Source organism: Aulostomus chinensis, chromosome 13 (assembly GCF_037954235.1).
Source record: "Aulostomus chinensis isolate RoL2024-O1b breed Wild chromosome 13, RoL_Achi_v1.0, whole genome shotgun sequence".
NCBI classification, from domain to species: domain Eukaryota; kingdom Metazoa; phylum Chordata; class Actinopteri; order Syngnathiformes; family Aulostomidae; genus Aulostomus; species Aulostomus chinensis.
Genome location: NC_141332.1, coordinates 15,772,248 through 15,796,809, shown reverse-complemented (window position 1 = coordinate 15,796,809; position 24,562 = coordinate 15,772,248). Strand labels below are relative to the sequence as shown.

At 40.3% G+C, this 24,562-nt stretch overlaps 1 protein-coding gene across 1 annotated transcript in view; it reads left to right on the top strand.

Moving 5' to 3' along the window:
• Positions 1-24,562, top strand: part of trpc7b (transient receptor potential cation channel, subfamily C, member 7b) — a 47,033-nt gene that overhangs the window by 4,396 nt on the left and 18,075 nt on the right. The window contains exons 2-7 of the mRNA XM_086221604.1: positions 1,994-2,756; positions 8,731-8,913; positions 12,852-13,016; positions 17,654-17,870; positions 18,978-19,211; positions 20,771-21,035. Coding sequence (XP_086077730.1) covers positions 1,994-2,756; positions 8,731-8,913; positions 12,852-13,016; positions 17,654-17,870; positions 18,978-19,211; positions 20,771-21,035 — 1,827 coding nt within the window. The remainder of the gene's footprint in view (positions 1-1,993; positions 2,757-8,730; positions 8,914-12,851; positions 13,017-17,653; positions 17,871-18,977; positions 19,212-20,770; positions 21,036-24,562) is intronic.

Here is a 24,562-nt window from a genome sequence, read left to right as displayed (position 1 = left end):
GCAAATATGACATCAAAGATTAAACAATGCATTTAACATGAAGGCGTTTTTTTTCTTCACCTACATCGCTGTCGAATTGCTTTGCATCACATTTCAGTGATGACGTATGTGGTGTACGCATGCTGCTGCATACATACTGACTGCTGGTGTCGATCCTGTCACTCACATGCTTGCCTAGTGTTGCACCACACACGTTCAAACGATTATTTGTGTGTGAGAGAGATTTACGACTATATGAAAAAAAATCCACAAACACTCTCTCTCTCTCTCTCTCTCTCTCTCTCTCTCTCTCTCTCTCACATACATGCACACACACACACACACACACACACACACACACACACACACACATACACAAACATACACATATACAGTCCTGCAGTGATTTGCCTTGCATGTGCTCTCTTCATCTTCTCAGTTCCACATCCTCTGACACCCCCTAGGGAATATTTCCACTGAAACTGTGTTTCCATTTGCACCTGTTCTTTCAGTGTCCAGCCTTTGGTGCAGTGACACACAATTTACACTCACACACACACACACACACACACACACACACACACACACACACACACACACACGCACACAAAAAGTTAAGGAGTGATTACAAAATGCTTACATTGCAATTAGCCAAACCTTTCAAATCTTAATTTTAATTTGGTAAAATGAAAATGGACCATTGTTTATATCATAATCTATGAAAATCTCGATAAAGTCTATTTATGGATTGTAATAACCAGTCATTCTTGAAATTATTGAAGCTAGAATGTAGTTGTGAATTGTTCTGTTCCATCTAGACATGGAAGTATTTTATAGATTGGGTTTTAAGTCTAAATTGGTTATTAAATGTAAGGTTTTGTTTGTTTGCTGATTTTCATGAAGCTTGGTGGAGTGGAGTGGTAGAGCCTGAGCCAAGAAAGATCCCATGAAATTTTGAGGAAGATAAAGGACCCCCCCCCCCCCCCCGCCGCCCCCATTTTTATATTATCAGGATATATTGGGCTTCTTTGACTTAACAGATAATATGATTTTTTTTTTTTTTATTATAATACAAGTGTTGACTATCTGCTTTTGTGGATGTTTTCTCCAAATGCACATCTTGTTTTGAAGTGGAAAAAACTAAACTGTCCAGGCAAACAATTTCCTATTCCTTCATCAGTTTTCCATGTCTTTCACTGCTCTGTCACCTGGTCTTTCTTCCATTTTCTTTGGGGAACATGTGTCTTTTTTTCTACACAGTGGGTCAGAGAGTCTGCCCATAAAACGAATGCTAGCAATCTGACAGATCTATGTGATTCAAGAGTACAATAGAAAGAGTACAACAGTGCCAGTGAAATGTATTGTGCAGTAACCTGGGTAATTACCAGTCCAGCTACAGCTCGTTATGTTTCAAATACCCCCCACAGATGAAGGAGATTTTTATGTGCTCCGCCCAATGTAGGATGTAACAGTGTTTCCCTGGAAATAATGTTCCGTTAAAGAGGCTAGCAGTGTTCACGCCAGTGTGTCTGCATGTGTTTCAGATTCACCAGCAGCCAGAATCATAATACTCATATTCATCATGCTTGAGACAATTCCATTGACAGCTTCATCTCTCACTTGCCAATCAGAGGTGTTGACCTGAAATGGCCCTTCAGTGAGCTTTGACCCTGCGAACGGTGCATTGATCTCGCTCGGGGTGCAGAGGCTTTGTTGAAGTGGTTTCTTTGAGGTCAGGGGAGAAGTCTGTGTTAAGCACTACTGATTGTATTTGACCAGTCCCTGTCCACAAACTATACTCATCCAAAGACAGTAATTACTTTGTTTTTCTTGTTCTGCCACAATCAGTTCAATGTAACTAATGATACTGTCTTTTCCTCTTCTTTCCATCATTTGATCTCTTGTTCCTCCCCCCTCTTTCTTTCCTTCTCTCTCCATCCTCCGTCACCTCATCCACTGAATCTCAAATGCTAAATTTTTTTTTTCTACTTACTATTTCCTCTCAACCCTACAGGGTGGAGGCCATGCATCGCCGGCACACCACGCTGAGGGAAAAGGGGCGTCGCCAGGCAGTAAGAGGACCAGCCTACATGTTCAATGAGCGTGGATCGGCCCTCACTGCAGAAGAGGAACGTTTTATGGATGCTGCTGAATACGGGAACATACCTGTGGTGCGTAAAATGCTGGACGAATCTAAAACCCTCAACTTCAATTGTGTGGACTACATGGGCCAGAATGCATTACAGCTAGCAGTGGGAAATGAGCACCTAGAAGTGACAGAGCTGCTGCTAAAGAAAGATGGGTTGGCGAGGATCGGAGACGGCCTGCTTCTGGCTATTTCAAAGGGTTATGTCCGTATTGTTGAAGCCATTCTCGCTCACCCTGCTTTTGGCGGCGGTCTCCGGTTGGCTGTGAGTCCTCTGGAGCAGGAGATGCGTGATGATGACTTCTACGCTTATGATGAAGACGGAACCCGTTTCTCACATGACGTCACACCCATCATCCTGGCGGCTCACTGCCAGGAGTATGAGATAGTCCATATTCTCTTGACTAAAGGGGCTCGCATAGAGAGGCCACATGACTACTTCTGTAAGTGCTCCGAATGTGTGGAGAAACAAAAGAAGGACTCGTTCAGTCACTCTCGGTCCAGGATGAATGCATATAAAGGCCTAGCCAGTGCGGCGTACCTGTCGCTCAGCAGCGAGGATCCGGTGTTGACGGCCCTGGAGCTCAGCAATGAACTGGCAAGGCTGGCCAACATTGAGACAGAATTCAAGGTATGTTTGTCTCCTTTTAGTTCTGTGTTTTCTATTTACCCACGTGTTTAATACAGCAGATATATGGGTTGGCAAGATGGTGACAGTGAAACAGGGATTATCTATTGGATACACACATGCAGTTTTTAATGATTTTTGGAACAATAAACCATTCATTTTACCCTGGAAAATAGTTTTAATCACATTTTAAGGATTACAGACCTCACATGAAGGCAAGAGAGGTGACCTGATTGAACATTTGTAAGTCCCTGCCTGCCAATGTTTAAACCTGTACCTGCCAATGATCTGACTCAAGACTCTCAGTTTGAATGGATTTCCCATTTCTGCCTTTTATTACTCTTCTAAGCAACATTTTACCTGGAAACTCTTCCCTCAAGACCTAGAGAAGTAAACACGATTGACTTTTATTGAGGGGCAGCACAGTGTTGCAGTGGTTAGCACTGTCACCTCACACTAAGAAGGTTCCAGGTTTGAGTCCATGCTCAAGCACAGGATCTTTCTGTGTGGAGTCTGCATGTTCTCCCTGTTCCTGCGTGGGGAAATTGGCAAGAAACATGTCATGGCGTGCGTGTATGAGTGTGTGTGTGATCACTAATGAAGTCGTTTGAAGGAGCTGGATCAAACATATTTGAATCATAGCATCCAACGACACACATACATGATTGAAGCATCACATTGTCAACTTCAAGAGAACATATAATAATATCTTTAGGGCAATATCATGTACCAGGAAACAAATGATTTTGTTCAAAAAAATCAAGAAACACTCCAACATTGCCAGCTTTGTTTGCCTTCATGTCCTTGAGAAAGCTGGGGGTCAAAAACAAGCCCACTCACTTGCACGGTGTGGCAGGTTTATTTAGAGAGGGAGAAGGACTTGATTTTCTGCCACCTAGCCACCTGCTACACCTGTTTGCAATCAGTTAGCTTTGGATATTAAAGCCACCACACTTATTTACAAGGAAGAGTTTCTCAGAGGAAGAGGGAGTACAAAGTTGGCTGTGTCGAATGGACTAAAATGTTAGAGATCTATTTTAAGGGCAATGTTGTATCCAAAAACACATGAAGATAATCATGTTTAAACGTCAAAAATTGAACTCTTTCATTGTGTTCTTTTAACAGCAAATCTGTATAGCAGCTCAGATGTTCAACATCATGACTATGGGAATCACTGATTTCTCTATATGTTGAAAAAAGAAAAGTGCATATGAACGTATGTCATTTTGTCTCTGCTGCGGTCGGCACACTGCAGTCTCAATCAACGTCCCACCCACAGCACAATCTGACTGACTAAATGTCATGGATAATACTGCTTTTCTTTATTACTCATAATCTACTGTGGCCCTGAAAGAAAAATGATATTGGTCAAGCTTTATTAACAAAACAATCAAAAAGACATAAATGCAACTCGACATGTCCAAACCTACACGCATGGATTGTAAAAAAGGGGTAAACATAAGCAGATTCACTGGATTCTTGTGAAATATGAAGCTGAATCAGGACTTCCTGCCTTTGTTTGTGAACCCAGCAGATCTTTGTAAAGACTCCCATGTCTTCTGTCCACTATCAACAGACAGTTCGGTCAGTCATATTCACCATTTGTTTAGTTTATTTTTAGTGTGTTGTCACTTTTTCCTTGTAAGACTTCAAAATGAGTGGCACATTACTGTGTAGGATGTAGGACTTAAAGTTGTTTCAATAAATTTTACAAAGAAATCAAAACTACCTTTTAGGTCTGTGTACCTTTTGACACAATTGTGATTGACATGTAGTATCCAGTGCATGTGTCAATAATGTTTTCCCCAGATTGAGGCCCAGTCAGGTTGGAATGATGCCAAATTATGTTTTACTTTCACGCAAAAATAGTAGTTTTTGTCGCAGAGCATCCCCAACCCTTAAACAAGGAAAAGGAAAAAAGTGGGCCATTATTTTATTTTTGTATTTTTCATTTTGGTTTTTAATAGAAACAGCTTGTTTCTATTGTGATGAGAAATGAAAAAAATCCATTAAAAATTATATGTATAACAAAAATCATTAATTTAACAAGCGTGATCAAAAGATGTGATCAATCAGATAATGGGCTGATAGGATTTTCAATTTCTCTCCTTATTGGTCTTCCTCTCTCTGCCCACGTTTGGTCACAATTTCCTCTTTTAATTTTTTCTCTCCATTTTGTAATCTATTCTCCCATCTTTTTTTTTCCCCACCTTTGTCATTCAGCCCTTCTGTTCGTCATCCCATTCCCCGTTTCCAGACAAGTTAATGAGAAGGGCTCACCCAAGGGACCAGAGTTGTGTTGGTGCTCATCTGTCTCATTACCATTTCATTATCACCTACCTCTGTCCCTTTGCTTTATTTGTCTCAGGATAGCCTCCTCTACATTGTCTTGTCATTGTTTTAGAATATCAAACTATCTTGTTAAAGGTCCTGAGGGAAAATCCAACAAGAGGAATGTAGCTTATCATGTCGACAAGAGTTAAAGTAATTTTTTTTAAAAAAATGAAACTATATTTTCAACGGTTTCTTGTACGTTTTATATATCATATTTCAGTCAACTTGCTTGACATGCAGGCCTGCTTGATGATTTATTGGAATTTGGAGAATTTGTGAAGTGCGCTACTCGCTTCTACTCTGAGACTTGGCAAATTTAACCGAAGAAGCTTTCAAGTGCACATGAAACCCGTGTTTGAGTTTTTGTTTGCTTGGTTTTGTGTTCTGAGACCTTAATTTGTTAAAAGTTACATTCCGCATGTTTTGGGAGTTAATTGGAGATTTCCCCCAGCTCCTTTTTTGGCCCAGCAGTTTGGTACACTGCAGAATACCTGATAACTTTCAACAGCTTGCCAACATATTTTTACCTGCTTTGACCCTGCCCCGGAGGATAAACCAATCCAGCTGAAACAGTCTAAGGTATATCATATCATCATATCTGCTCTATGAATCACTTGGTATTTGTTCATCTTTGACGGCAAAAAAAAGGGTACACATATTTAAACTCTGATTGTCTCCTTATCTGTCAATGTAGAATGAGACGTTTTTCCAATACGCCGAATCCAATCGTGCTCAAAGCAGTATCACACTGAGCCTGACATACACACAAGATTCAGATTCTGCAAAATATCCCTGCTTATCTAAGCTGCAACGAACCTAAACACACAGGCCTGTTCAGTGTTGAACGCGCCACTAAACATTCACCTGAAGTACCTGCTAGTCACGTTGTGGCTGGTTTCTCAGAATTTTTAAACTAAGACCCTGAACACTAATGACATGGTAAAATAATGTATAATGATCAGATTGGGACACCTCTATTCTTCTACAGAGGGTAAGTGTGAACACCTCACACACTTTTTGCAGTGGCAAAATAAAATGCCGCCACTAGTGCATGCTAGGTGTTAATGAGGGCAAATCAAGACAACCTAGCAGTCCCCTTATCTGGGGGAAAAAAAAACAAACAAACACTCGTCACGTTTCCATCAGTGTATATTAATACGCATGTTGATTTTTTTTTACCTTAAACAAGGTTGATTGAAGTAGCAAAACTTGGAAATCTTGTAAAAAAAAAACAAAAAAACAAAACTCTTAACGCACACTTTAGGTGGTTTTTGCCTTTTTCCAAATACTCATGTGACTGACAGGCTGTGTCCCCAGCTGATTTTATCCACATGAGATGCAAAATAGCTGATATTCAGTGGTATCAAAGAAGAGCTCGCTCAGTTTAAAATCATTAAGATCTTTTTTTTTTAACTGGTAGATGTCCTCTACTCTATTCACTGCCATTGGTAACATTGCGTCTATGTCTTCTGATTAAAACACACATCCTCTAGACTATTAGCCTCAAACCAGTTGATGGAAATTTGGCTAATTGACATTTCATCTTCTAAAATTCACTTGACAATGAAATAGAAAGATGATGACGGACACAGTTTAAATATTCCTTTAATGATTTGATTTGATTTCCATCCTTTATATTTCGGGTTCTTCTATATGCAAATTTCTACTTTGTTTTTTAATGTTGCTAATATTTGAGACACCTATAGCGTGAAACAGACTGCGATAGAGAAAATGAAAAAGAGGTGGAGTCAGAGTTGCTGCTCAAGGAACATGAACTCCACAGTCCTTCCATCACCCCCGACTCACCCTCCCACCATGCTTGAAGCACCTTGCCCCCCCAACTCCCCTCCTCCCCTGGTTCACTCATCTCGCCCCCCCCCCAACCCCCCTTCCCCTTCAGTTCACTCATCTGTGACCATTTTCACCCTGCTTCACACTGCTCCGTCTCCATTTTCAATCTCACAAACATCATTCCCATTCCTTTATCTCCGCCCCCAAGGCACAAATCACAGGCCTTGAATTGTGTTGGAAATTTCACACGTGTGCTGTTGTGTAATGGCTGTGTGTTCTTGATGTGTGCCTTACATGCAAATATCATTGACTAAGAAGCGAGTAAATGCAGGGCCCTGAAGCAGTGCCCTTAGATGAATGTAAACAAACACATGATTGTTATTGATTTTTGAGCATAAAAGGGAAATGCTACACCAAATGGCGTCTTTTACTTTAGTCCCTAAAGGGCTGGCATATGCTTTACCGTAACTTGATGCTCTTGGATGGGTTTTTTTTGCCGCTTTTGTATACAGTTATGGGCCTTTTCAGCACCCTCATTTAAGATGATATTTTATCACAACATCTCACAAATTTCAAACCGTAATGCATTTAACAGTATTCAGAAGTTCAAATACACTGCGACTCTTGTAATTAAAGCCATTTTCCTCACAAAGACCTCCTCTGAAGCCAGTAAAAATATGTCAAATTTGTTTTTGTTGTATTGAATTCTCATTTTTAGAAACACAGGGGAGACATTTATAGAATTCCAGCCCTCCTTGTACAGAGATTAAATTAAGATCACTCCCTTTGAAAGTAATTTTTTTCTTACTTGATCCAAACTTTTGATTTCTTCACATCAACAGATAATATCACGGTAAAAATGCATTCATTTCTTTGTCAAAAAGAAAACGAAAAAGCATGACATCCATAATACACTGTGTCCCTCAGGTTGATCATCATATCTTTCAGGAATAATCCATGGTTCCACGTGCCTCAAGAGATCCATTATTGTTCTCTTCATTAGCCGGTCTCAAAGATTATCACCCTGCAGCCCCTCATTTGTGCAGGCTTAGCAATCTGGACACGCCACAGTTTTATTTATCAGCTAAATATATGATGGCGACATAGGACATGTTTTCTTTTTATCCCACAACCAAAGACTAGATTTTATTTTTAGATTTGATGCACTTTCTCACGTTATCTCCTCATGTGTACAAAGAATTTGAGAAAGATATTTTATTTCTTAAAAAGCTTCAAATTTGCCTTAAGACAAAACTTATATAAATGCATTCCAACCACAGTTAATAGATATTTTTCTCCTGTTTCAAAGACAATTTTGAAAATGGAAAGGCTATAAAACAAATATAAGGTGAATTACAATTGGGAATACTTCTTTCTGTGAGGTCAGCATTTCTGATTTCAATATGTGTGAAGGGGAAAGGTGAGGACCCTCATGCACCCCAGCAGGAGCGAGATGGGAGGAACAATTTCATGCTTTAAATGGTTGAAATCATTTTAAAAAGGCTGCATGAGAGTGCTAGTACTGTAGACCCAGAGTCAGGTAAGTTGACCATGACATGGCCAAGACCCTCTGTTTTTAAATAGTAATAGTCTGAGGCGATAGAACCAGAAAAAGACACAAAACAGAAAGCAAAGAAAGCAGTTGAAGGGACTGTTATTATCGGAGGAATCTTCCCTTTTGTGATGCTCAAGTGTATACAGATGAAAATCGCATTGGCATTAACAGTCAGTGACATGACTCACAAATTTATCTTCTAATTCCAGCTTTCCCTCTCTTGTCTCTGCACATTTCCTTCCTACCCTCTTGTCTCTCTCTACCCATTCCACTCAACAACCTGGTTTTCTCCTGCAGAATGACTACCGCAAGCTATCCATGCAGTGTAAGGACTTTGTGGTGGGTGTGTTGGATCTTTGTCGAGACACAGAAGAAGTAGAGGCCATTCTGAACGGTGACGTGGATCAGTGCCCTCCGAGCCCCTACAACCGACCCTGCCTTAGCCGCGTTAAACTTGCCATCAAGTATGAAGTGAAGAAGGTAAGAGGAAAAAATTGCTCCCTTTATATTTATCCTGATGATGAAATCATTGGGAAAAAAAATTAATCTTCTCCCAAAAAGGGGGTTGCAATCCAGGTGAGTTTAAAATCAGATTTCAAGAAAAATGGTTGGAAATGGTTGTTTTGGGTGTTTGTGTTTTGAAACTAATGGAGCATCACATAGGTCATCTGTAAGACCGAGATCTTGGTTGTATGTCATAACAGCATCTTGTCACAATATTGTCAAAATATGTTTATTAATCTAACTAAAAATCTCCAGTCAGTCACGTTGCCAGAGTTTAGATTTTAGTCCTTTCATTTGCTAAACCTGCTATTTTATTTTACGCCTTTTATAATGACACTGTCCTTTAATCTTGGTATTTGCCAAACATAGCTAGTGGACTGCCCCCCCCCAACACACACACACACACACACACACACACACACACACACACACACACACACACACACACACACACACACACACACAAGGTAAAATTTGGAGATCAGGCCTCTCATCTCAAAATCTGGGCCTATCTTAATGGATGTAATGCAGTTCCTGCTGGTAAAGAGTTGAAAACAAAAAAAGGAGCGTATGAAGGGAAAACGAGAGTAATGGATGGTATTTCAAACAGAGCACAGGATGGAGCCACAATCAGATTAATACCATAGTTAGTGGAATCATTTCCTATCTCCTACCAGGAGTTAATGTTGGTTTCCTGCAAGATACTGCAGTTGTATCATGAATTGCCTTCTGGCTTTAACCTCCTCCTGAGATTGGTATTGATCTAATGTAACTTACTGCAAGAGAGTGAAGAGGGGCTTTTCCCATTATGTCAAACTCTGTTGAAGTGGTATGAAGACTTGTTGAAATAACTTAAATCATTCTGCCCTTGAGCATGAGACTTCTCTTTGCATTACAGCGGCCTCCACACTTGAGGACAACAATCTGAAGACAACACAAAATAGAGATGACCTCTATCAAGGAGGGCATGTTTCTGTTTGTTTGTTTGTTTCTCTGTGTATGCTGGCAGGATTTGATTTTAATGAAACTTGGGTGGAGGGGTAGACTCATAGATCAGATCTCTAAATGATTCACTCACGCAGACAATGTCTATAAGGTGGCCCGTGAAGCTGATGCAGTGTACAAACACTCTCTTACCAGCAGCGTGAGCACTGTAGGACCCAATGCAGTCAAAGAAGAAAACGCCTTCACAATTTCTTGATGTTCTTGCTGCCAACTTAAGTTGGTCAGTACATCAAATTTAAGTGTTTTAAAAAGTTTCCTCCTTCTTACAAAGGCAAATTGCAAATGTAGGCATTTTATATATATATATACACATATGCTTGTTTTAGTTGCCTACTTTTACTGAGTAGAGTAATGGGCCATTAGCTTTGGCAGGAGTCTGCACTCTCCCAATGCATTTCCAGCTATTTGTTTGTCCCTGTATTTATTATAATCTGCAGATGCCCCTAAAAACTACAAAATGAACAACATATTCCATATATTGATAACAGACGGAGAAAATGACTGCTGGACATTCGTGGAACACTACCGTCTGATTTCAAAACGTGTTTTGCTTTCAGCTTCAAATCATACATGAACACTTAGAAGCGTGTTAACTTGTGTTAACAACTTGTGTCACGTGATGTGCATTTCAGTCACTGAATCATTTGATGAATCTTTTTTTTTCTGAAAAACAAAAATCAACAAGAATAAACAGTATTACACGAACTAGCAAGAGTTAACAATTACCAGACAGATTCAACATCCTTATTTAAAGGCAGTAAACATCCCAAACACTTACGATAGCACATTTTAAATTTCATCATATTTTTTAGGAGGACTATTTTGGTAATATACTGTAAAGTGAGATGAAATTTTTTTTTTGTAGCAATTTTTATACGTGTGTAATCAAGCAAGGGTCTTTGAGCTCATGTATGTATATTTAATGTATGTGTATGTTTATTCATTTGGCAGAGTCTTCATCCATAGCAGCTTAAAAATGAGGAACTGCACTCAAGCTTGTTTACTGGAGAAGATCTGTCAGTAAAAACTAAATCTACTGTAAGAGAGAGTTGAAGGAGATCAAGTAATGAACTTTAAGCGTGAGTTGGACGTGTTAAGGTGTCAGAGGTGTTGGAGGAAGAGGTGCTCTCGGAAGATAAGACTCATTAAGATGTTCTTGGTGCTAGAGAGGTTAGTTCCATCAGGGCACCGCAAACAAGTACTCAAGAAATTATATTTCCTGGAAGGCAAGGTATTGCCTGACAACATTTCTTGTAGGAGCAAGGTGGTCGAGAGGGAGAATATACCCGCATGATTGAGTTCAAGTGGATGGGCACCGACTCAAGTCACTCTTAAGCATTAGTGACTTGCATTTGATTCCAGTGGCTACGGAGAGCTAGTGGAGGTCAGTGAGCAGCAGAGTGACATGTGCCCTTTTAAGTTTGATTGAAAAACCAAACACACACACACACACAAACACATTCTCTCTCTTTCTCATCTTCCAAATGACCTTCATATGTCCCACGTTTTCTATCACCAGCTAAATCCCAAGTTCAAGTTTGTGTATGTGTGTTCTTGTTAATATACAGTATGTGTATGTGTTGGCAAGTATACTGTACAAAAGTGTGTGACCAAATTACATTGAAGGCAAGGGGAGAGGGATGAATAGATTGCCATGGAAACCAGGTGGAGCAGGACTGTGTGTAAAGCATTTTGCTGCATGCAGGGGAGAAGTGTCACGTGTCAGGAGGTGGAGGGAGTCGCTGGACAGCAGTAGGAAACTATGTTAACTACAGTCTTGACTGTGCACCATTGTGTGCACTTCTCTCCTAATTTCTCAATATAGTGACTCTGTGTGTGTGTAGGGGGGGTACTAGCAGAGGGTAAGATGCCAATTGTCAGCTCAGATTAATGCTCTTTGAACGTGATGGCTGAGGCTGATGGTAAAGGGGTGGGAAAGATTGATAGAGATCAAGGAAAAGGGCAGAAGTCACCAGATGTTCAGAGGATATCGCTGTGAACTCAAAACAAAACAAAACACAAAAACAGAATTTGATTGTGACACTAGGTGATTTCCCACTGAGCATCGATTACTCCGTTGTCCACATCCTTCCTCCAGATGGAACAAAAACATCCATCTTCATCCTCTGTCTCCTGAACAGCCAGGCCACACCAGGAGTGGCTTTTATTTATCACTTCCTCTCTCAGAGTCAAGTCATTTACAGATGCTGAAATGGCAGGAAAGCCTTGTCTCATGAAGCTACAATGCTTCAGGACTGAATGTTCATATTTGCAGCCAGCTTTCTTTTGCATTCTAATTGATTTTCTTACCTGCTTGTATAAATGTCAGCCAAATGGCAACTTGGAATACAAACCTGTTGGACTTTATATTAACTTTATAATAACTGAAATGGGATCCAAATTAATTCTAGTTCCGCTGATGTATCTCTGCCTTCGTTAGTGGCCACTGTGGCCTGACTGCAGCCACTTATTGCTCATAGTAATGTAGTAAATAAATAAAAAATCCACACACATACTTTGTATGTATTCACAGTAAAATGTACACAGCTATGAAACCTAAAAGAAAGACGAGAGCAAATTTCATGTCGCTTTCTGATTTTTGCTCATGTTTTAAGCAACATTGGTAATGTAGGTAAATCTGTTAAATGTTGAGCGTGACGATAACTGTGTCTCTGCTGTCAGGCTGATACAGTAGACAAGCCACCCCTCGACTGCTGTGTGATCACTGAGTCATTTCAGTGTGGCTGCCAGAGATGATGTCAGGGTTTATGGAGGTTCACAGTGGCAGAAATATTTATAAATCTTTTATGAGTAAAGGCAACAATTGCTCCTGTGAAAATACCCCTGATGATGGCACCTATGGCTTTCTTCTCTTCCATCACCTTTCATTTTGTTCTGTCTCCCTCCAGTTTGTTGCCCATCCTAACTGCCAGCAGCAGCTGTTGACTATCTGGTATGAAAACCTTCCTGGTCTGAGGCAGCAATCCATTGGGGTGAAGTGCTGGACAGTGCTGGGTGTCACTGTTGGCCTGCCCTTCTTGGCTGTTGCCTACTGGATTGTTCCATGTAGCAAGGTATGAATATGACACTATGAATGCTCATCATTTCTCAAAAATAAATGTTCTGGGTTAGAAGAGGACAGATGTTTTTGTATGCCCGCCAGAGGAGAAGATACTTGGTTTGTATTCGAAGTTATACGAACTACATTGTATCACATCAAAGTCTCACTACTGGCAGCCATCTTGGGAACGCCTCTGGATTGCTGTGTGATGTGAACAAGATGAAGCTTGTATGTAAATTATTGGACAGTGAACATAGAGGCTCTTTTCATACTTCAGGTCATAAAACCCAGATGTATAGATTTAAAAAAAAAAACAACAACAGCAAGGAAAAGAAATGTGATTAAATTCTGGAAATGTGTGTGACTTCACCCAAAAAAAAAGTTGTTGTTTTTTTTAAACTGGTTACTCTTCTCCCAGGCATTATCATAATTATTACAATATTTATCACAAATATGTGATTTCAAAATGATATTTGGTGCATGAATTAATCAAACATGACTTACCATCAACCAAACAGGACTTTCTTCCCTCCATGTTTCTGCGTATATGACATCGACCCAGCAAATCACGTTACTAAATGGTCTCAGACTTTACCGAGATGTTTGTTTCTGACATGAGGGTCCATTCATGTCAATTTTCCCAGTCAGACACTTTTTATTCCCATCAGTCCAGCATTGTGTGAATGTATTATTTCAAGCTTGTCTTCCACCAGATTCTTTCCTGCCAATTCAATAATTGACACTTTCCAGTTCAGCAGGCAGCTGGTGTTTTGAGGTAAAGGCTGGGATAAGTGTCATACAATACAACTGGCAATGTCAATTCAGGATTCCCAAAGAAGTTTGCCTCTATTTATAACATCAGATTTAATGGCAGTCTAGATCCACAAGGGTTGGACAAATAAGTGTTACTGAGACATGAACATTTTAATTCATTATTTGCCTAAGGGGAACACTGAGCTATTTCTCCATCAGGTAAATTATAATATGTAATCGTATGACGGACACACAGAGAAGCTGACTGAGCGGATATGCAAATCTGCTCATCAGCTTGATTGATAATCCTCTAATCCTCTTCTCCATCGTCAAGTGGTGTATGTGCACGTGAGTGTTTGTGCGTGTCTGCATGTGTGTTTGTGTGTCAGATTCAGAAACCACACTGAGGACCTTCGAGTGGTTCATCTGATGTGTGATTGATGAATTTGTTATTTTGTCGTCTAAGTGAGGGAGAGCGACCCATGTCAAGTGTGTGTGAGAGAGCAGAAATGCTGTGAGAGCATCTCATCGAGACATGGATTCAATCATGAGACACTCGAGGCTTCTAATCTACCTGTGTGTGTGTGTGTGTGTGTGTGTGTGTGTGTGTGTGTGTGTGTGTTTGTGTGTGTGTGCGTGCGTGTGTACGCATGTGTGGTTGTGTGTGCACATCTGTACACACATGTATTTGTCTGGTTACATTTAATTAGGAATCCACCAACCAGTGAGCCTGTGTGTGTCACAGTCTGGCATTTTCTGATGCAGCTGAGCAAACAGAAACGATGAAACAGTAATGAACTAATATCGGATGCATAATATCTCATGATAATATACCAAGAAAGACATTAAATAATCTGGCCATCCATAACAGAGAGTGAATAATTATAATAATAACAGAGAGACCAAAAGGATCATTTATAACAATGTAACAGCAGCTCAGCAGCGACTGAAAGGTCGATCAGATGAACTGATCGTGGAACAGATAGAGGCTGACTGAATGCAGCTGATGCACATTGCAGCATTGATGTGTTTTGTTTGATTGGGTGCTGTGTGTGCTCACCTACACCTGCTGCTAATCATACCATTTTGTTCAGCTCATCTCATCAATCACTCACCCCTCACAGCTCATAACACTCTCCATTATGACTCCTCAACATGAGGACCTCCATTATATTTCACATCAGCTGGGAGAGATGAAAGAGATGCTGATGTTTTATCGCTCAACAAAACAACAACAAAAACAACAAAACCAAAGACATCGAAGTCAGACAAAGAAAACTTGGATATAATTGACATAAGAGAAAAAAAACATGCAGTGCTTTGAATGTGACAAGGATGAGAACAGATTTGGAAAATAAGAAGGTGGAAATGTCGTAAAAAAAAAAAAAAAAAAAAAGCCTGCTGAGGGTAATTGAAAATGTGTTTGCACTTATAACTTTGAGCCTTTCCTGAGTGACAGAAATGAAATGAAACATAGAATAAGAAGGGGGAAAGTAGCAGGAAGAGAATTGCCATCATTTTTCTTGCTTTCCCTTTTGTCATCCATTCAATTTGCTCTTGTAATATCTCCATACATGAAGGCTCCTTATTCATGTTGTCGCTTTGGCTCCTCCCCCTGCATCTGTGCCCTTTTCCTGCTCCCATTTGTACCTTGAAACCTCTTGGGAGATACAAACCCAGGTCACCACACAGAGAAATACAACAAGTGATAGTCAAAAGCTAGGGTCACCATTCATTCATCACCGATGGAATAAGTGATGTCAGTTGTGTTCAAAGCTGCTGCAAAATCAGTCTAAAAAGAGATTTATGATACATGCAATATGTTCAATCTGAGAGGTAGTTCCTATAGCAACATTATAATTCTCAGTGGATATTACACTGCAGATATTGTACGTCAGTCTTGATTCTCACGGGTGAAAAATATTGGAGAATAAGAGAGTGTGCAGCAGCTTCATTCTGGCCCTGTGAGGTTTTCATTTCACACTAAACCTCTTTTATTTAGTCTGCATGTCTCCAGCAGCCAGCATCTGGAAGAGAGAGGATCAACTCTCGTTAGCGTCACACTGGGAGCAAAACAAAACAAAACAAAAAAACAAAAAAAAAACAACCTGTGGGGTTTGCAGTCTTGAAAAACTAGGTGGCCGTATCTTGGATGACCATCTCATTTAAGCTGAGGGGTGAAATGAATCAGTCTTATCTCACACAGCAGCCTGGAGGCAGAGGTGTCCCAAGGGCAGCAGGTTTAGAGGATGGCTTTGCAGGGTTAAGATTCAGCAGACAACCTTCTCCTACATGCTTCAGGAATGTGTGTGCTGCTGGTACCGCTATCAGACCTAATGTGTCACTGTGCATGCAGAGAGTAGAGATATCCTGTGGGTAGTTAATATTGAACACAGCAGGTTTAGAGAGAGGCAAATGTTGAGGTTATCTGGAAGTGTGTGTGTGTGTATGTGTCTCTGTGTATTTGTGTGTGGATGTGCATTTGGGAGGCACATTTTCGTCTCTGTGTGCAGTGGCTTGTTTAAAGTTGAATTTCTACAAATCCAGTTGTTTGGCACCTAGTCTCAACTCTGATGCTATGAAGGCTGTTTTCATTCATTTGTTTTAATAACGACGATATTTGCAGCCGCTGTTCTGGTGACAAAGCTGGTAATTACTAGCAAGAGATCAGGATGTGACATTTTCATTTATGATTGAAGCCAAACCATCAACTTACCCAAAACCCTAACCACAGCTTTGTCACAACTATCTTGAAATATTTTCCTTTGGCAATAAAGGAAATATTCAGCAAGGTTCTACTTGCAGCCATTTGCACAGGTCCAGTGATCATTCAGACTGCTGGACATTTGTCAAGTTTCAAACACAAAAACATTTGCATAGATGGTCATAAAATGATATGAATGTTAAAGGTAATTGGGAGTTAAGGGTACCCATGACTTGTAAGGTGCCTTTGTCTATGCCAAACTCTCAGAATCTTTCCCAAACCTCAAGTGTTTTTGAGCCACAAAGTAACCAATGCATTGACGCCTTATAAAACCTACAATTGTTCATCAGTGATTCATAACGGACTTTGGAAGGCAGCGTCTGATCTTATTACTCTCAAGAGTGCAATAGTCATAAATATAATTTAGTCTTACTGACTGGAAGTAAGGTGGCATAGCTCTAAAGTAGCGTTGCCGGCTAACAACTGATGGGTCGCTGGTTTGATCCTCTCTTCCCCTGGTGACCATGTCAAAGTATCCTTGAGCAAGATACTGAGCTTCTAATTGCTCTGCAACGGACTAGAGATCTGTCCAGGGTGAACCCCGCCTCTAGTACGATGTCATCTGGGATAGGCTCCAGCCCCCGTCCTCAAGCAACACTTAATGGATAAGCGGTATAGAAAATGAATGGATAGATGATGGATGCCTGTAAGTAAAGCTGGTTGTTATTTGTAACTCCTTGTACCTTACTCTTGTAGCTGCCAATCATCCAGCAGGCTTGCCTAAGACTTAAATATTACAAAAATGTAACCATAAATGTATGGAGCAAGGAGATACAAACAGCCATCAGGCTGTACTTCCTGTCAGTAGGAAAAAATGAGGTCAAAAAAAAGTTTCAGCTGTTAAAGAAGCAATATAACTCAATTTTCTCTGTCTCAGTCACGTCAAAGTCTTTTTACCAGCCCTGCTACTCTGATCATCAACAGAATATTACGCTCCACTGTCCTTAAATCCCTACTTGTGGCAGCAGAGGGTGCTATTGCTATGGCAAAAGTAACAGCGTTGCTATAATAGTCCAATAGTAATTAGGATTGAATTGGGACAGTTGTGAAATCCTTTCTTCTCTATCGTATGGTGATATGTTCACGTTTATCAACCAAAGCTAAACTGTCTTCCTCCATCTTGCTGCCTCCAGCTGGGTCAGATCCTGCGTAGCCCCTTCATGAAGTTTGTGGCTCATGCCGTCTCCTTCACGATCTTCCTGGGTCTGCTGGTGGTCAATGCCTCTGACCGCTTTGAGGGTGTAAAGAACCTGCCCAATGAGACCATTACAGACCACCCGCGGCAGGTGTTCAGGGTCAAGACCACCCAGTTCTCTTGGACAGAGATGTTGATCATGAAGTGGGTGTTGGGTGAGTTGCACACATGGAGAATTTTCTCATTTATTATTATTGATGAGGTGCATTTATATCCTAAAACACCAGAAATATCCTTGATATAGCATGCAAGTGAGCTGCCAAATGAGTTTTTGATTTAAATTTGATTTACATGAATATAAAATTGTAACAGGGAGAGCTGGCAATGTTTTCCAACCACGGTTTAAAAAGTTTTTTTATGCTAATGCAAAGTTTCTCAAAAAATAAAGAGCTTCAGAAAAGCTCTTGAAAACTTTTCTATTCAGAATTCCATAAATATTTCCTGGTTGAATGCAACATGACCCCTCCAGACTGGGTAAAACAGTGGCCATGCTGAGTCCTAACAATACACCGGAGGGCAATATGGAGACAGACGTGAAGCCATGGTGAGTGGTGCTCATGGTGCTGAGGGAGCGTTAGGGGAAGGGATAGGGAGAAAGAAGTAAAGAAAACATGGCAATGGTTTGTAGAGATGGATGAGAGTAGAAGAAGAGGTTGGAGTAAAAGTAGCAGGAAGATAGATAAACACCCAAAGGTCTTTGCGTCGGACCTCAGCTGCTTCACATCTGCTGATGTTGTTAATTTCATCCAAACACACATAATACCATTACAGGTGTGGTTCTCTGAGCTAATGTTTTCATTTGTTTTCATGTAATGGCACTAGTCTTTCCTCATTCACTGCAATTTTTGGCAGGAGGTGCCTCTGATGGTGTAGCTAGAAAAGGGTCATTGTAATTCCAGCAGCTTGCTGTGAAGGCCCAGTAATTGTTCTGGAGATTATACTGAGTGTGAGTGTGCCTTTTCAGTAAGCAATTTTCTCTGGGTTCATAATACCTTTATAGAGAGGGACTGCGTCAAAGAAATTAGGGTTTTCAACTAGTGGGTGTATTCGCATACGTCTGAGCTATGAGTGGATATTTCTGAGTGTTTCCACATGTATTGATGTTTATGTGTGTGTGTGTGTGTGTGTGTGTGTGTGTGTGTGTGTGTGTGTGTGTGTGTGTGCACGCCTGCACTTGTATAATTTCATGATTGCATCTGTCTCTACTTGTATTTTTTTTTCTTGTATTTACACAAAAGTTTGTTTCTGTGTGTCTTCGTCAGGCATGATTTGGTCAGAATGTAAAGAGATCTGGAGCGACGGGCCCAGAGAGTACATCATGCATCTTTGGAATGTTCTGGATTTCGGTATGCTGTCCATATTTGTGGCATCCTTCACAGCAAGGTTCATGGCCTTCCTCAAAGCATCCAAAGCACAGCAGTATGTGGACATGCACGTACCGGACGAGGACATCAGCAATGCCTCACTGCCTGATGAAATCGCCTACTTTACTTTCGGTTCGTAGAACTCTAACATTTGGGTTTTTTTCCCATTATTTCCCATTATAGATTACTGAGATCAGCTGTATCTGTTTGTTTGTACAGATAATATCGTTATCATCCTTCCTGTGAACTGTCCTATGGATGTGACAAAAAAAACCTCACACCTGCTGCACAAAATATTTAATTACTTCAATACTTGTCTCTCTGACCATTTTTCAGCAGGGAATGCCAATGTGACATGACATGAGAAGATGTAATAACTTTCAGGTGCTTGAGAAATTGTGCTGCAACTGATGAGGTCCAAAAAACAATATGTAACGCGCGCGCGCGTGTGTGTGTGTGTATATATATATATATATATATATATATATATATATATATATATACAGTATATGTGTGTGTGTGTGTGTGTGTGTGTGTATATATATATATATATATATAGTATATGTGTGTGTGTGTAGAATCAATAACAAAAAACTGGAAAGTCTTAAATGTGACAACACACTAAATTCAGCTGCTTCACATGCAGCGTCTATTCTCCACAGATGAGGAAAAAGAGAAGTGAGTCTTTTGTAAATATAAAGATGTGATTGAATTTAGAAGAACGAGAGGGGAATACATCAATAGTCAAAAGCCCCTCAGAAAATTATTCATCTGCTCTGCTCCGTCTACATCTTGAGGGAATATGTGCTTTGAATAAGATACATGATGAAATGAACAACTACCACTCCGAAACCCCGTCACACAACACTTACGCTGCCTCAGGCGACTGGACTGTAGATGGCTTAGTGGCCTATTAAGGCAACCTTCATCAGTGCTGTCATCTAGTGGTCTGACTCTGTCATGACACCTTTAATGCACAAAATAGATGAATGTGTCGTATATAACTGCAACTCTCCATATCAGAAAGTATACTTTTTTATCTTTGTCCTAAAATGTAATAATCTAACAGCAAATCTGTAAGATAAATTATTTTTTAATTCTGTAACTTTCTTTTTTTTCTCCTGTTTGTGCCTTTCTCTCTTTATCGATCTCAGCCCAATTATCTTTTCCTTCTTCATGTCGGACTGTGCGCCTCTCGCTGATCCTCCCTCATGTTCCTGGTCTATGCTCTAACTTCTCCCCGGACTCACTATCCTTCATATCTTTGGCTACCCACAAAATCACTCTTGTACTCTTTGCTTTCCCCCCTGCTTCTCCCTCTCCCCCTCTCTCTTCCCTCCAACTTTTCTTGCTATAACTTCTCCTCCATGGAGGTGCAGATTTCCTTAAGCCAAGATAGGAACATTTCTTTCAAACAGTTGGATCCTACTGTAATCAAATGTTCAAGCTACTCAACCCTTCCACAAAAGTTGGCTTTTGCACTGTAGAAAGAATTATTTAACCAATTTTGGACCACTTTAAAGTTTAAGTTAAGAGCCATGTGTGAATGCTTAAAATCCCACAGTTATTTTAGAAAAGGTTGAAAAAAATGTGGGTACATTTTCAGCCTAAAGTCCATATTTTAAAACAAATGTTGGCCATCCTTCAAATAATAAATCAAAGTCTAACTCATCATCTCTTTTGCTCTTCAGCCAGGAACAAGTGGCGGCCCTCAGACCCCCAGATCATTTCAGAGGGTCTGTACGCCATTGCTGTGGTACTGAGTTTCTCACGCATCGCCTACATCCTTCCGGCCAATGAGAGCTTTGGCCCACTTCAGATCTCTCTGGGACGCACAGTCAAAGACATCTTCAAATTTATGGTCATCTTCATCATGGTGTTTGTGGCCTTCATGATTGGCATGTTCAACCTGTACTCTTACTACTTAGGAGCCAAGTACAACCCAGCCTTCACCACGTGAGTTACACTCTGTCGTCACGGCACCCCTCTACGTACCCAAAAACACTGACAAACACCACACATGCTGACTACTTTAGATTAGCATTGATTTGTGTTAAAAGTTCCTAATTTGGAATGCATATTAGTATAAATGACATGTCGTCCTTTGTGAGTCTGTTCACAAAGTTCATAAAATTGTTATCAGTGGCAGAAATTGAACTTTCATCTCCCCTCAGGCAGTTCATTGGCACTCAGGCTATTTGGCTTGATTTAATCGGAGAATTTTAAACAGGAGTTTTCACTCACAGGTTCAACAGAATTGTGGACGACAACTTGGCCTTTTCCCAGCATTTTTTTGATGATTTTTAAGAGGTGTTCAGTCCTCTGTGCCTTTCAAAGTGTCAAGGACCTGTGAGACTTATTCATCAACCATATCAATTGGTCAATGACGAGGTAGCGTCATCAGCATGTTCATTTTCTGTATTGGTTTCATTTTAGTTTGGTGTGCATTGGATTTTTTTTGTTTTTTTTGTATGTGGTTGGTTACTGCTGTGGTGAAAGTAAAACAATAGCAGCATGTGGAAAAGAATTCCAGAGATGATGTGAAACAGAGACATGTATTGTGCAGTGGAAGTCACCATCTCTGCTGATAAATGCCCTGGATGGTGGAATTCACACTCTGCTCCTGTGACAAATCAGCCCCATTGTTCAACAGTGTATTTGTGGGGGGAGAAGAGATGAGGTTGTGTCTGTCAGCAGCAACACAGCTCAGTGGTGATTCGCTGCATGCTAAACATTTTAAACCGTTAGCTGAGACATAAATGCAGAATTACTGTCCCTTCCTCTTGATGGTGTATGACAGATTCTCTGATGAAGTATACAGTTGTGTGCTGCCTCAAAACCACTGGGCAGGAAGTGATGTCATGTTCCCCTCTGCAGAGTTCTGTATTATTCTATGTCCCAGATGTCACCCACCACACAGCTGATAATAATGAAGCATAATTGTGGCATGTTTACATCACACCTAACTGCTCCTGATGTCTTTGCTTGAGTGTGTGTGTGATTTTGTTCACACGCTTGACCTTCAGTAGCACACAGAATGTGTGTATGCGTGTGTGTGTGTGTGTGTGTGTGTGTATGTTAGTGTGTGTGTGTGTGTGTGTGTGTGAATATTTGAATATACTGTATAACAGATTAAAAAAGTGGTATTGAAATGCTTGATGTTTAAAAATCACTCGTATTCCCTCCTTATTCAGCAGTGAACCTTCACTGCCTTTGTTATGGTTCAGTCATCAGAACCGACCAATTCTTTTGCTTTTGATAACTGAAAACCTTACAAATCGTCATCATAAAATTGAAATTACAGTCAGCATTTTAAAAAGGAACTTTCATGGTTGAGTGCACGTTTCATATTAACAAGTCAAATTTCACTTCACGTCCAACCATTTCTCTTTTTCAAACTTAATCCAACCCAGCAACAAGTGATGCAATTTCTGTCCATCAATATGTAACTGACAAGCCGTTGTGTTAAACAGTCTATCTTCCTGTTCAACGAGTAATAAACCAGCCCAGCAGGTCCGACAGTCTGAACTACAGTCCTTCTGTCACACTGCTTCAATCTAGTTCCTCCATATTTTAGCCAGCCGTCCTTTCTCATCAGCCTCGCCCTGAGTGACTGTCACTGTCTGATAGTTGTAAGAAAGTTATCCATCTTGGCCTGCTGACAGAACGATAAAGCAAGTCTGTTTATCATCATCCATCTCAAACTCTCCCTGAAGTCTCGATATGTTACACGTCATCCCTCATGTTGTCAAAGGATGACATCCTCAGATTAAATTGATCACAATCCATCATTTCTACTCAATCAAACCAAGCAAAAAAGAACCTGCTTCACAACTTGGGTGAACAAGTCTTTGATACTGCAGTAGTTCGTGTGGTTTATTTAGCTGGCAAGAGAACCTTCCAGGGGATTCACAAGAGGAAAAAGAAGGTTTCAAACCCCATCTGTATATTTAGATAAAGTAAGCATGATGGCTTCTCTTTTGCATAATTCACCTTCTGGCTTTTTCAGTGAACATAAGCATCAATCCAGATTGTGACTAGAATTCCTGACAGTTCGTTTTATTATCGCAGGCTCTCCAACCATGACAAACTGCTGCCAGATGTCAGTATCTTTCTCCTCATAAGAATGAAACTCGGAGTGTGATTTGATAGGTTTTACTTTTGCAGGAGACCTCTGAGATTCAAGTTAAATTTCATTTTCTTAGGTGAACTGAAAAGGGATGTGACGACAGGCACATGGTACTTAATTTTTAAAGCATAAACACACAGATAACTCTCCCATTATGCTGCATTAATAACATCCCAAAGCAGCACTGTGGTATTTGAATGGGTTGGAACTCCTCTGCAGGTTAGCATGGGCAGACGTGCATCTCACAGGAATGCAGCATTATTAGAGTAAAACTAAATTTGCAAATCAAAACACAATCAAATTTTGAAAAACAAATTGATACGCAAAGAGCCAGAGACTGAGATGGGAAGCTAATTTGTGTTATTGCTTATGCGAAAGGGCAAACTAATAATAGTGTGTATATTCTGACGTCACTTTCAGCCCAGGTAATGATCCCTCAGTCGGACTGAGAGGCATAACATGTTGCTTTTAACAGGGTAAATTATGGAACCGAGAATAAAAAACAATTACCTGCCAAAAATAAATTGGACCCAACAGCCAAAGGACCAGTGAACCATGGTCATTGACATGTAGCCAGGAACTGGTTTTCCTAACATTTATAGGTGTATAATTTAAACATTGCGTAGCCTAAATTCAGAAAAATCAAGCCTGATCATCATCCCCTCCATGCACAAACCATTTGCACGCAGGGTGCTGAGTGCCTAGTGCTGTTGCCTGACTTCAAGAAAGTCCTGGGTTTGAGCCCTTTTAAGTGGAATTTGCATGTTCTTCTAACATTTAGACAAATTTTTTCCAAATGTTACTTTTTCTGTCACTGTCAGACATGACATAATTAAAGCATGTTAGCAGCTAGCAGCTAGTTAGTCACATTTAACCATTACTCCATCCATTTTCTACTTCTTATTTTGTTAAGGGTGGTGGGGGGCTGGAGCCTATCCCAGCAGCCTTCAGGTGAGAGGCAGGGTTCACCCTGGAAAGGTCACCGGTTTCTCACAGGACCAAAACATACAGACAGACAACCATTCACACTCACAGTCACACCTATGGTCAGTTTAGAGTATCGATCAGCCTCGTCTTGCACCTCATCTAACTAGCTGATTACAGTTCATGTACTTATTAATTCTTTTATTTTAATGTTTCCTTTTGATTGTCTTTCATTGACATATTACTGTCGCCTCCAGTGTTGGGACTAAGGCGTTATTGCGTTATTAGTTACTGCCAAAAAAGTAACTTTGGCAGTAACTAATAATCAAACGCATTATTTTTAAAATTCAATAACTCAGTTATAGTTACTAAACGATCCGTTAATTAGTTTATCTTACGTCATTTTACTATCTCGGCTGAGTCACTGTGT